The sequence below is a fragment of the Struthio camelus genome, chromosome 8 (genome assembly GCF_040807025.1).
Source record: "Struthio camelus isolate bStrCam1 chromosome 8, bStrCam1.hap1, whole genome shotgun sequence".
NCBI lineage: Eukaryota > Metazoa > Chordata > Aves > Struthioniformes > Struthionidae > Struthio > Struthio camelus.
The window spans coordinates 25,993,821-26,007,787 of record NC_090949.1 but is presented as its reverse complement, the minus strand read 5'-3'; the positions used below and the strand labels follow the sequence as shown (position 1 = coordinate 26,007,787).

Below are 13,967 nucleotides of genomic sequence, written 5' to 3'. Positions count from 1 at the left end.
TTGTCCATTTTGAAATGAGATTTATTACTTGATCAAACTGAAAACAATATACAGGCTACCAGAGTCTTGTTTTCATCCCGTGTTTGCATTTAAAAAAAAACAAAAAATTAAAAACAAAAACCAAGCACAACTGCAGATATGTCAGACAACAGGAGCCCAATTAGAGAATGGAAGAGCAGAGATGCATGGAAGCTTTGAGATAGGTGATCAGTTGGTGGGCCACGCTCCTCAAACAGTGCAGAAATAGTTCAACCCAACTCAAAAAACTGGGGAGAGAGAAAAGGAGTAAAGAGAACGGGTTCTACTACTGAAAATACTGTCTCTGGTCATCTGAGGGGGCTGCTGATGGAGCAAGAGGTCTCCTAGAAGCCCAGCCAAAGGCAGAAACATTACTGCAATCAGTTGCTTTACAAAGAGGATAGTCACCTTTTTAAACCTTATAAAAAGTAATCACTGCCTTGCCAACCTCATCCTGAATTAAGGGCAAACCACTATCTGTTTATAATAAAAATGCCTTTTATGGGTCCAACTTGAACCAGCCGCAGATAGAAACTTCACGAAAGTGAGGTGAAGACTGTTGCCTGCAACACCACATGCAATGGATCTAACAAGGGGCCAGCAGAGAGTTCCCATGGGGTGTAATGAGCACGAGCTCCTAATGAGGACCTTCAGGAAGCACCTTCCCAGCTGATATGATAGTCCAGCAGCACCTTCCCCTCACTGGAATGATTCTGTAACAGGGAGAAATACACTTCCCAAAACAAACCACTGAAGAAAATTGCTATCAGTCAAGATCTGTAAGTCTAGATAATTTAGAGCACATGTATCTTTGAGATAGTGGCTCTATAAAGAGCTTTTATTGCTAACTATTGTAACACTTCAAGCCATAAAACCCAAGATCTTTGCTAAGCCAAATACTATAGATCCCAAAGTCAGGGTCTCCAATTTTGTTTTAAGTTCATGGACATGAGCCAACATGCAGTTCAATCACCACACTGGGATCAAGTATGCTCTCATTTAAACTGTGTGGCATGAGAACTGACAAGAAAATTGGGAAGGCCCTTTGTCTCCGAGCACAGGATGGCAGCAGTTTCCAACACAGTGCAGCCAACTGACAAGAGCATGAGTCTGCAGAAAACACAACAGAACAAAGCTCCAGGTCCAGAACAAATACAAGACACAGAAGCTCGGGGGGGGGGGGAGGGGGAGGGGGAGGTGGGGTGGATGACACTCAATACTGTAAGAGGTGGGTAGCAAAAACCCGCTGCACCTGAAACATTTCAAACAAATTCAGATGCTTTGCACTAGGCCCTCACTTTAGGACAATGCTGTTTAGAGCCAGATGTTTGCAGCACAAGGAGCATACAGCACCTACGAGGGAACGGTCCATTTAATTTATATAGCAGTCTGTCAAGAAAGCCTGAACACTGACAACTTTTCTCCCTGGAGGGAGAAAGGAGATGACGCAAACACTGCTTTTCAGTAATACGCAGGGTAGCGTTCAGCCTAAGTGAAGGAAGAGAAAAATCCTAAAATATGCTGTAAGATTAGAAGCAAATTTGTAAAGACACTGCAAGCTTTTCTTCTTCACATTTGCTAACAGCACTTCACTCCAGAGAGGCTTCTGTACAGACTAAGACATCAAAGTGCAATTCTATTCTCGTTACCTGGACTGAGCACCCGTAGCTCTGGCCTTCCCAGCTCCTAGTTTTATCAAGTCAACTATTTCATCCATTACAAATACCCTGAGACCAACCAGGAATTTTGGATATGGGAAAACATGCAAAGGAAAGCCGCTTTCTCCTTCCAGAATCTCTTCAAGCCTTCCGATGCTGATGAACAAGGTATTCTGCCACAAACCTGGGACAGAACAAGAACTCCATGCAAAACAGCAGTTGTGCAAATTTTTGCTACTCATATCAGCCTCCTGACCCTATAAAAATGTAGGGATAAGTGAGATTTTCTTTAAAAAAAGTTGTAGTTTATTACTTTTCTGATCAAGAGTTGTATCACTACACAATACTACATTTTATTGCTAATCACAAATTGATGCATCGGGGTGTCAGAATAGTTTGGTTTCATAGCGTTCTTATGTAACAAAGGAAAAAAGTTACAAATCCAGATTTTGCAGACACATTGCCATGTCCCTGTAGAAGCAGGGATGCATTAGGTCTGTATCACTAGAAAAATGCTCCTCTCAAACTGCTTTTGGAGAACACATAACCTTATTTTTCTCCAGCAGGAAAGTCACCCAATCGTTTCATGCAAAGGAAGGCAGCCAATCTGCTCCACAGCCTAAAATTCCTTTCCTAAAGAATAGGAAGGGAATACATGTTTACATGGCTCCTGCTGTGGTGTGATAACGCTTCAACTAACAGGAGCAAGTTGGCACATCTTCAGGTACGCCTGTTACCCAACTTAACTCAGCTTCCTATTGCTGGGATAGCAAATCCTCCCCAACACAACTGAGATGTGCCCTACTTACTCCCTATAAAAACACTGCAGTAACCCTTGACAGACAGCAACATGGCAGCACTCCTGCTTCAGAAGGGCATTACACAGTCTTTCAGTAATACATACAGTTCAGTGCATGCTGCATCTCCCTCAGAGCTGTTGTGAGCAAAAAAAAGCCTGTGGCCACACAAAAAGGCAGTGCTGCCACAGAAGAGGTGCCACACGGCTTCAGATACTGCCGCCCTGTCATACCCAACACTGTGATGCTTCGATCTCAAGGAGGGAGAGTTAAGACTCTGTCCCTTTGGTCATTATTGCCTTGGTGGGGGGAAAAACTAGAAAGAAACTCTTTGGGAGCTGGATGCATACTGGGAGCTGAATGCGTATTCTTGTTAGAAAGCTGCACTGCTCAGGGCTCCAGACAGATTTTGTTGATACTGAGGCACATACTATTACAGTTAAACTTATCAGTAAGTCAAAACAAGTATCAGAACAAAAAATATTAAATGGAGGGTTAAATAATTTGTCCAATAGGATTCAATTTCACATTTCACCTGTTCACACAAGCACCTCCTGTCTGCTTGGACCTGAACAGCCTACAGCTCAACCCTCAGAAAGGAGGTGCTGAGAAACAAGAGGCTAGAGCTGCTTGAGACAAAAAGATGGATATAAATATAAAAAGAGGTTCAATGTCAAGCACCAGTAATACTGCCTGCTCAAGCCCAGGTGTGGCCACCAGGGAGACTCCCAAAAATCAGGAACATTATTCAATTAAAACAATACATTTTGTACTATTCTGCAGCTGCCAAGATTCCTGGCTACAACTCCCAGAAGAGTTTGCCACCTGTCAAAATTGTCTCTAATAAAAAAAGCAAGACTGCTTGACGAGATGAAAGCAGCACCCCCAAGCTGGCTTATTCAGTAAGGACCCAACTTCAGACCAGGAGTCTGCAGGCATCAGCTTCAGCAAATGGGATCTGTTTCACTATCCAACAGCTGCCTTTCAGCTACTGCAGAGCATCAGCTTTTTTAGCTTCCTTAAAAAACAAAACAAAAACACCCTGGATTTGAAGCATCCAAATATGGCCTGTTGTACTGGAGCGTTTAAATCCTTGGGGAGGTGGGCATCTTCTTCCTCTGCCACAGGCAGTGCTTACTCCATGATAGCCCGGTACAACGCAGGCTCAATGTAATCTTCCCGGTAGCGTGAATTGATCACTCTTTGTCTCTTCCTCTCTTGTCTGACCTCCTTTTCTGCAAAGATCTCTGTGAAGCGCATATCTGAAGCTATTGACTAAGATGAAAAGCAGAATTAGTCACTAGAACACACATCAAATCCCTGCCCCCACATCCTCCCACTGCATGAAAGAAACGGCCGGTTTGGCGTGCTTGGAAACATTCAGTCTTCTTCAAAAACTGACCTTTTGGGTTTCTGCACACCACAGGAAGAGAAACAGCTTAAGAAACTGGATTTAAAGTCTGCGGATAAGTCTAAGTGAACCGCAATCAGAGACCTAAAGGATCACAGGCTTCAATTTTAGCTGAGTAGCTAATATAAGCTCTCAGTCATTCTCTTAAAGGAGTAAGTGCACTGACCTGTTCAAACATTTCAAGGAAATCTAGTGCACTCTGAGCCTTACGGACCAGACAAGTTTATCCTCCCAGTCACAGGAGTCCACTGTGACGCACTGTTTTCTTAAACCTCTAATAGGCTGTGTGCTTGCCAATAGGTTTTGCATTACGGTGTACAGGATCATCTGGTAAAGCAAGATACCTGACATGCTGTCCATAGTTACGTTTTTCATAGTGAGAGGCATAAAGCACTGGAACAGGGACCCAGACAGGCTGTGGGACCTCCACCTTATAGATGAGCAAAACTTTACTGGACAGGGCCGTGAGCAACTCCATCCGACTTTCAAAGTTAGTGCTGCTTGGACTGGGGGATTGGACTGAGACCCACAGAGGTTCCTTCCTACCTAAATTACTTTAGGATTTAAGGATGGCCAGCTCCCTTAATGCCACTGTATAAGGAGCTTTTCAGGGCAAAAGATAAGGTAAGCAACTGCAGGATGGGGCAGCGACAAGCAAGCACTGTCCTAAACTGCAATTCCATGAGAAGGGCCACACACCCGAGTCTTTGCAGGAGAATGAAGTCTCTCCAGAGCGAAAGAAAACTTTGCTTTTGTAAACACCAAGCTTCAAAGACTTGCAGAGAGTATCAAACTGTAATCCTTTGCTGCTGAACATCCAGCTTGCTGGTTCAAGGACAAACTACATTAGAATGAACTTACTGAGTAGATGTCTGCACCCACTTTACCTACCAGCCTTGACTTGACTCTCTTAGGAAGCTCCTCTTCAAGAGTGTACACATCGTCCCTTTTCACCATTAACTGTGATCCATCTTCAAACTCCACCTAACAGAAAAACGGATTCTGTTCTGCCAGTAGTCTCAAGAGTTAGACCCCTTCCATTGCTACCCAGAGTTTGCAGTCTCCTCCCTGTATAGGCCTCTCACGAAATCATCTCCTACCACTTGGATTTTATAAGATACATATGCAGGTATGTATACCGTAAAAAACTTTAACCAAAACCTTGCGAGTTGTCTTGCCCTTGACAGTAAAAGCAGCCAAGCAGGTTTTGGGATATTCTTGTAACACTTGACAAGCCGGCCTCTTTCAGGCCTTCCCTGGCCGGTCACTTTTATTTTGCTGTAACATTCGTCCCTTTGGAAATTTGCAAGGCACGATACATTCTTACTAACCAGAAAAAATATCCCTTATTCTACAGTAGTTTAAACTGCAGGAACTGAGCCTGCTGAAGAAAAGACTAGTGATTTGCAAAAGCTGACACTTTCAAGTAAGTAGCCAGATATAAGCAGAACTGCAAGCAAACGCTTTGCTGTTAACGTCAGTGAGTGCTACCAGCATCTGGCATCCCTGAAACACTGGATCACTCACTCTCAGGCATTTAAGTGTGACCCTCCTACAGCTCTGCTGGCTTTGAGAACAGCTCTGTTAACCTGATCAGCTTGTTGTGAACGCTGAATTTCCAGACACCTGCTGGGCTCAAAGCCAGGAACAGTAAAAGATGGATTAACTACACAGAATAATTAAATATGAGTATGCTTAGTTTTTAAACAAGAACAGTCTGTAGGTTTTTGTCCAACGTAAAAGGCCTCAGAAAGAGAGGTCAGCCAAGACAACACGAGGAGGGCAGGGGTGTGCGTATGTGTATGATTATGCGAACTGCCAGTTAGCCAGGGTCTCCTGCACCATGTTGCTCCATACGTCCCTTCCAAGGGAAAGGACGTGATTCTCACAGCCAGAAGAATTCTCTCCTGTGTGATGCTTAACTTTCACAAAGAACTAGCAATCGCAATTCAACTTTGAAAGCAAACAGCAAGGCTTCAGACAAAGGACTATGATAATCCTGACGCGACCAAGTCCCACAGGGCTTCTAAACAGACCATAAGCAAAGGCCTAGAGTCCTTCGGGCAGCTGAGGAAGATGAAGTTACTGCAAAAGGCAGGGAAAAAGGAGTATCAGTTCTGTACCTGGTACATCTGGATGGCATGTGATGCAACAAACTTGGCTCCATAAACTTGTCCATCTGTCCATCTCACCTGCACAACCTCACCTTCTGCAGGAGGACCTAACTGGAGACAGTCTCGACTCTGACAGCAAAAAAAAAAGGAAGTTGGGAGACAAGGAGTAAGGGTCAGCAGCTTCCTTATACGAAGATTTATCAAATCAAGGGGGAATCTATCCCAGCCTTATGAGACACATCGCACAGTGTCCCAACAATTATTGACTTTTAGTGATGAAGAAACAAACTGAGAAACGTCCATTCACGTCGTCTGCCTTTAGATCCTGAAGGTGGGCCTAGCTTCAAAGTACTTCATGCAGGAACAGTATGAAAGTATCAACAAGTTTTCTTTCTCACTTATCACTGTTAAGCAGCCAAAGATTAGCTGCACAATCCGTTACATCTGTGCAACCACCTTTCTACTTGCCCTCAGTTAACCTAAGTCAGTCTCACATTATACCTGCAGAGCTGGCTTGCCGCATACCCTAGCCACAGGAAGATCCTGGTTACTAAATCTAATGTGTAAGCTCTGCAGCACGAGGAGTTCACTCCTTGTGCCCTCTACTGGAGCCAGACTCCCACTGCATAACGTACCACAATGTCCTCTGGATACAGGTTATCACTGAAGGAGCCATCATCGAAGTTGACCTCGTAGAAAGTCTCCTTTGCAAGACTGACCACTTCACATTGATAGAAGCGACCATTCTTGTGCTTGCTGATGACTATCTGTCCAGGTGACAGATCCTGGAGTGCAGCCTTGGCTCGCTGAGAAGAGAAAAGCGGTTGTTACATAACAACATGATAAAGAACGTGTTGAGGCCCACAGCTCCGCTGCCAGCAGACAAACAAGGAAAACATTTTAGCTCAGAGGTGATTAATTGCACTCAGACTCCACCAGCAGCATTTTCAGAGAAGTTCTGCCTCTGCTATTTCAAATGCTTAAAACTCCATCCATTAGCTGCAGCTGTCCAGTCCTAAGGTATGCTACTTAGTAAATTCAGCTCCCATTCTTCAGAGCAACTCAAGGCCTTTACGGTAAACATTTTCTAATGGGCTGTGGTGGTTTTGGTGGCTAAAAGGGCTACATGGGAACATTACAAACAAGGCAATCACCTAAGCGTGAAAATCCATGACAACTCATACAGCCTGCTGGAGTCCCACAACTAACTCCTGCACAACCTTGTATCAAATATCACAGCATAAGAACACTGTTATTCCTCATTACAACAGCCACAGGAAAAAAGAAGCTCTCAGTCCTCCTGTTCTGCAAACCACAGCACAATAAAGAGCCTGTCCAAGATCACTCAGAGCAGTAGCAAAAGTTGAGGTTAGAATTCAAGACCACCATTATTAGATTACGCTGAACCTTTTGAGAGTGAAGCCTTCAATGGAGTTTTAAAAGAAGTACACAATCTAAAGCTTTTCAGTTCCTCAGGAAATTCCAACTTAATGCTGGTAGTCACACACCTACTCACCTCTGCCTGAGATGGAATCTTATGCCTGAAGCAGGTAATGAAGACAACAAATGGCCAGTCATCGGGCTGCATCATGACTCCTGCTGATTGGGCACAGCTGACGTGAAAGGATGTGGGACACCGACCATGGGAGCACTGTACGCAGCAACCTGCGATTCTCTTTCTCCGCTTCTTGCAGAAGATGCATTTCTGTGGACAGGAAACTAGAGGTTACTGGTTGGCACTGGCATTCACCCTGCACAAAAGACTAGCTGGTCTAAGTTTCCCATACTGTGCCATTCACACTCAATGAAGGAGTTGTTACTTTTTGATCAAAAGCAGCATAACACTTAATTCTAGTTTACGACAAGGCAAGAATTCATAAATTTAAAGTGATCCCACAGATGAAAATATATGTTAAATATCTACCAGCTCAACATGCACGAAGCATGCAACCCTAGGACTCTAGTATCGGGAGACCCTGAATTAAGTCAGTCTACAGTGCTCCAAAGTCAATAGAGCCTTTCAGCACCTGGTTATTAAGTTACACAAAGACAAGCAACAAGACTAGTATCATGGGTAAAGGATTTCCTTGACCCAGAGACAGAAATGGAAAAAAGAGTCAGGCCTATATAGGTCAAAATTCTATCACTCTGCCCAGGAAGAGATGCATCCCTTTGGAGAAGGCTATCTCCTCAAAACTTACACGCCAGAAAGAGCCCAAGGGATGCATCACAGAATTCCGTGACCAGACTGTTCTCTGCATTTGTCCTGGCTCCATTACATTGCTTTCCCAGCGACCAAGCGTGCATTCAAATATCTGCTGCCTGTTCTACCACCAGTGACCCAATTACATTTGGGTCAGGCCTGATTAGGTGTTACAGGAAAAGGAGACTACCTGTGACGCACTAGCAGTTGCGGAGCAGTTAGAAGTATTTTGCCCTCAACATTGAATTTTTAGAATAGTTAAATATAGATACTTTCTTACTGAAGACGTTCACCCATTATACAAATGTCTCACATATCCTGAGGCATCTCAGTGCTCAACAGCAGTCAAAAAAGCAAGTCAAGTAGCAGGGATTAGAAAATAACAAAGAACATAATACAAACCACCATTACACCATTTTATTAATCCAGCTTGCCACACACTGAAAACCGTGCCCACCTATGGGCTCATCATGTGAATAAACATATACTAGAACATGGAACGGTTCAGAGAACGGCAACAAGCACAATTGCATTTTCTATGCAAAAAACAGAGCAGAGGAAGTTCTTCAGTTGGAAAAGGAGATGGCTTGGGGCTGGAGAGATAAGAGAAGTCTACCAAATTCTGAATGGCATGGAAAGGCACTTTGTAATTCTAACATAAGAAACGGTAAGAAACTGGTAGGAGCCATCCCAGAAAAAGCAGAATAAGGCAGTTCCTCAAACACAAAGTAACAGATCTATGACACTCCTTGCAAAAGCTTAAACGGATGTTAAGTTCACTTAGGCTCAAGGAGACACCAGGGACTGGAGGCTACAAAACAGACAAACCACAAGGGGTTCTGGAAGTCTCCTGAGCCAGAAATTGCCGGCGATAGAAGAGCGAGATATACGGTATTGTGCTTGCCTTCTTTTTGCTTTTTCCTAAGTGCTCACTTTTGGCCACTCCTGAAGTCAGGATAGTGAGTGAGACACTTAAACTGAATTTTCAAGAGTACTGCTCATGGATCAAAGATTTCAGATTCAAACAGTTATTTTCTTGTCAGAACGATTCTGCAGGTTAGAACCAACCCTATTTTCATGCAAGCAAGAACAAGCAGCCTAAACTACTGAAGAGGAAGTAAACAGTGAAAAGTGGCACCCAGACTCTTCCTCACAGCTGCTTTTTTGATTTCCACAGAATAAAGTGGCTACTGGAATTAGTAGCTAGAATCCACAGTACTGAACACATCTGGGGAAAAAGAAAACATTGTGAAGCCTTACCTACTAAGGCCATACTTGAATTGGTTAACAGGAGGCATGATAAGCAGATTGTTAATTACAGTAAAATTCCAAATAAAGTAGCAAAACCACTGAATTCAGGATAGGTAGAGAAGTTCTGGTCCACCTTTTTGAAAGTATTTAAGGCTGTCTACATGCATAAGATGCACAAGAGCTATTGCCATAAATAGTTCTACTAGCTAGTTAGCTAACAGCTAATTGTAGTGATACAACACTGACTTCAAGAGTTGCTTAAACTCGGAACTGGTACGCTTCTCCGGTAAGTGCTTTCAAAAAGTAAAGTGAACCTTTAAGGAGCAACAGTAACTGGGTCAAGCAAACATCTTCCTAACAACAGGGTTTGCGTTTTCGCTGATCTCCATCGCACAGAAAAAGCGGTATATTCTCTCCTTGAGGACCAAGGCTCACAGACAGAATTAGCAAGATAAAAATCCACAGCAAAGCACAGGTGTTTCTTACCAGTCTGAAACGTTGCAGGGGGATTTTGCTGACATCTACAGGACTGCGCTCTGCAATGTTCACAAATTTTGCCTCCAGTACAGCTACAGCACACATCACATGAACCCACCTGCCAAGGCAGAAGAGGGAAAAAAGAAATGAATCCACACTGGGCCAGAGAATGTTTCTGCATTCTAAGTAAGTACACGTCTGATGAAGCTTGCTACATAAACAAGATGAGCAGCCTCTGTTTCAGCACACAGAGACTGAGAACCAGCAACGTAATCTTCCTTCCTACTACTAGCAATGGGGCACAAGTGAGGCAAAAACAAGCAACAAAAACAGACTTCATAATTTCAAGCTACTACTAACAGCCTTAACAGAAGAGCAGTTCACTGTGACTTCTGCCAGTTGCATACCTGCATCACAAAAGCTTGCCCGATACATTTATTCCCTCACAAGCTTGTCGGATAGCAACTGTTCATTCACCACTGAATTAGTTTTGACACAATGACCGGGGGGTTGAAGGCTCCATACGCTTTCCAAAAACGTTTCAGGCCGAGCTTCCACACCTTACTTGATGGTGCTACAAGCCTGTACCAATGTATTTTGCATCAAGTGGCTTCAGACAATCTATCCCACCAAAGAGGGACACTGGACAGGCAGCGCTACACAGTATACTTGCTGCAAAGTAACACTGAATTGGAAGAGGTGCTGCTGCAAGCTACAGTTTTCCTATGTGCCCACCACATGCCCGTTTCTGGAGAGGTCAAAATCATCCTTGAGAAGTTCCTGAGAAGTGTTATCTCACCAGGATTCTTATTTTCATATGGTGCATTACATCTCTGTGCTTTGTACTTATAAAAGTACAAAAGCAAAGTGAAAAAACTCTGCACTTAAAGGCAAAGCAATTAACAGCTAGTGTCACCAGAATAGGAGCCAGGCATTATCTGAAGAGATAAAGATTGCTTTATGTCTCAGCATGCAACGTGAACACCACGAACACGCACTTGAAAGTACCCCCGCTGATAACACTAATTGTGAAAGGTGTTGCTTGTCACTCCATTACACCAAATGCAGACGTTTGCTTTACTAGCCTAGCTTTAACTGCTTAGGCATTGAGTTGCTCCCTGAAGACCAAAAAAGCTGGAACACTCACTTGTCATCATTGGCTCTCTGCAGGGCTCCTCCTCGTAACGAGCACAAACAGCAGTCCTGTCACAAGGAAGAAAGCGTTAGCTGAAAGACTGAAGTCCAGAGTGGTGCGCTTGTTTCAAAAGTTCCTCCTCACAATGCACATCCAGAGGAAGAAAATCTTGTTTCATTGTCATGAGAGAACTAAACACTTGGTAGCTCTGCCCTGTAGCTCTCAATTGCTGCCACCTTTAGGGGAACGGAGGGACACAGGCTCCGAGGCTGTCAAAGGCACGCAGACCTGCCACTGAAGACTTGTACAATTTGCTCACTGTGGGTTCCTTTTACAAAGGCAACACTATCTCCCTTGAGGATGTCTACAAGGATCTGGAACAAGCATGAGCAGATAAAATTCAAAAGGTTAATCCCTTCTGCTGACCTAGAGCCTATGCAAATGTTCAAAGGAATACTTTCATTCTTGCCTTCTTCACGTGTGCACACATTCCTGGTTACATGACAGACGTTACTTTCTGCTCTAGAAATAGTAGCTGCCATATGTTAAGAACAAAGGAGTCATTCCAACGTTCATACAACCATCGTCTCTATGGCTGGCCTGAGCTCAGCAGCTTTGCACCAACTAAAAGGATTTCATGACTGCTGGCTTAAAATAAGCCAAAATACAAGAGACTGACTCCTAAAGCTTTCTCTGAATTGCCTGCTTTTCACAACAGGGAGTCAAAAATACAACAGTACGGAAATGAACTTTGTAAAAAATTCCCATTTGCACCAGCTTCAACTGTGAGAGTCTTATGAAAAACTACCTCTTCTAAGGCATTCTCTGTACACCTGGAGCACATCCAGTCTTCCGTGGCCTTGTCAGGGGATACACCGTAACAACCTAGAACAGAAACATATCTCAGCAACTTATCCGTGGGTTGGACCAGATGATGTCCAGGGGTCCCCACCAACCCCAACTATTCTGTGATTGTGTGAAACAGCACTCATTTAAACGCAGAGCCGTTCCCCTAGAGTCCAGAAGTAACACAGGAGTTGGAATTGACAGCTCCGGGTTTGAGTCCTGTGTACTTCAAGGGGTCCATACAGCCAGTTAAATAATTCAAAGGCCAGTGCTGCAAGTATTCACCATTCATATGGGGGCTGAACTTAAGTCTATTTGTAGATTAACAGATTGGGAGAGGCTTGTTATTTTGTACAGACTTACTACAGAGAACACTTGAACTTAGAGTTAAGTCTGGATGCACTCACTTGCATGAACACAGACATGGCAGTTCTTGCAGGTGATAAGTACACTGGTTCCATCCTCTTCCAAGTAAGGGGTTGAGAGATTGAGGTCGGTGCTGCAGCCAGTTGTAGTAAAGCACATTTCAGGAATTAGGGGTTTGGTTCTGATCTTCCCATCTACAGCACTTGGAGCTGCTACAGAGTTCTGACTGTGGCCTCCACACTCTGCCTGCAGGGTACGGACAAGAATTTAAGTTTTACAACAAAAAGGCCTTCTTCACATCAACTTTATTCCCTGTTACGCCATATATAACTCCAGTTTAAAGAAAGAATGAAGGTGCTGAAGGGTTAAAGAGCTAGTAGGTTAGGTGAAAACAAAACTTGTTCACAAAATCCTCAGCTATCGCAACTTCAGAATGAAGCTGTTCTCTACTTAAATGGCTAGGAGTAAGGTGTGAACAGCATCCCTCCGATGAGCAGCAAGACACACATTAAACTGCATCTCCTTTGACAGAAGGTTCACTCTGAAATCACCAGCCCACTCCATGCTCCACTGCAAACACCTCCGCTCCATCTCCCCCAGCACTGCTCATCGATCTTACCTCAGTATTGGTTCATGTACGGTTACATGAGCATGTATTTATTTGAATCCCCATTATTGTTTCATGGTCTAGCTGGGAACAAGTCTAGCAGGTTTTGAAACTAATATGGCTCCTGGGAAATAGGCAGACTAAAAATGCCGTTTCCCAATGAAAGACCAGGAGACTTTCAGGTTAATCTAAACCAACGTCAAACTAAACATCAATTACATGTAAAGCGTACACAGATACACTTCCACTCAAGTTACCCTTCTTAACAGCTAAATAGAAGCCAATCTTTCTCTTTGAAAAAATACATCAAAATATCCTTTGTACCTTACAGGCCACCAAGAAGCAGCTTGCCTCATCTTTTAAAAAAAAATATATATATATTACAAACACAAAGTGCTTTAGTAGAATGAAGCTGCACTGTCCCTCTTATAGTACATCAAAAGCTAGGGGGGAAAAAAAAGCTCTGGCACAGGACCATGGCTTGGACTGGATTGAAACATTTCCAACACGTCTTGTTTATTCAGATTCCTTAAAACGTATCTATTTAACACTGAACACTGCATGTCAAGCAAAAGACTAAATGACTAAGGAAATCTAAAACAAATTAGAAGAAAATGAGACCTTTCTTCTTCTTCACATAAAGCAAAAGGAAGTACTTGCTTGGCATTTTGTGCATGCTGTGCACATTTTCTATTTGAACCTCATGAAGTGACTCCTCAAACTATAGACTTGGAGACACTAACCACCCCTCAGTTCTTGGAACAGTTTCTGCTTTGCTGTGTGGTGTAGACAGATATCTGAAAACCTACAGCTGGTTTTTGGCTTTTAGCATTTATAACTGAAAATGAAGCCGAAAGAATTTGAATTATTCTCAAATTATCAACTGTATACGCTGCCAGTGCCAATGAAATTCCTGTGTACTATGCAGCTTCTTTGTAGAATTGCCAGTCCTAACAAGAACTTCCTAGCAGGTAGAAATGTCAAAGTCAAACAGGAACTGTAAAGGTTTTCATATAAGTTAGGAACCACATACAATGTAAAGCTTCAATAAGAATTTGAAGTTTTTATTTCCAGAACTAGGGTC

At 43.3% G+C, this 13,967-nt stretch overlaps 1 protein-coding gene across 7 annotated transcripts in view; it reads right to left on the bottom strand.

Moving 5' to 3' along the window:
- The window catches only part of KDM4A (lysine demethylase 4A), a 28,409-nt gene continuing 14,442 nt past the window's right edge, over nt 1–13,967 (bottom strand). For all 7 annotated transcript variants that reach the window (XM_068952856.1, XM_068952858.1, XM_068952857.1 and 4 more), the window contains 9 exons: nt 12,318–12,522; nt 11,873–11,949; nt 11,077–11,132; nt 9,939–10,047; nt 7,515–7,703; nt 6,634–6,804; nt 6,008–6,127; nt 4,776–4,868; nt 1–3,748 (listed from right to left, as the gene is read on the bottom strand). In XM_068952856.1, coding sequence (XP_068808957.1) covers nt 3,608–3,748; nt 4,776–4,868; nt 6,008–6,127; nt 6,634–6,804; nt 7,515–7,703; nt 9,939–10,047; nt 11,077–11,132; nt 11,873–11,949; nt 12,318–12,522 — 1,161 coding nt within the window. In that variant the 3' untranslated portion in view covers nt 1–3,607. The remainder of the gene's footprint in view (nt 3,749–4,775; nt 4,869–6,007; nt 6,128–6,633; nt 6,805–7,514; nt 7,704–9,938; nt 10,048–11,076; nt 11,133–11,872; nt 11,950–12,317; nt 12,523–13,967) is intronic.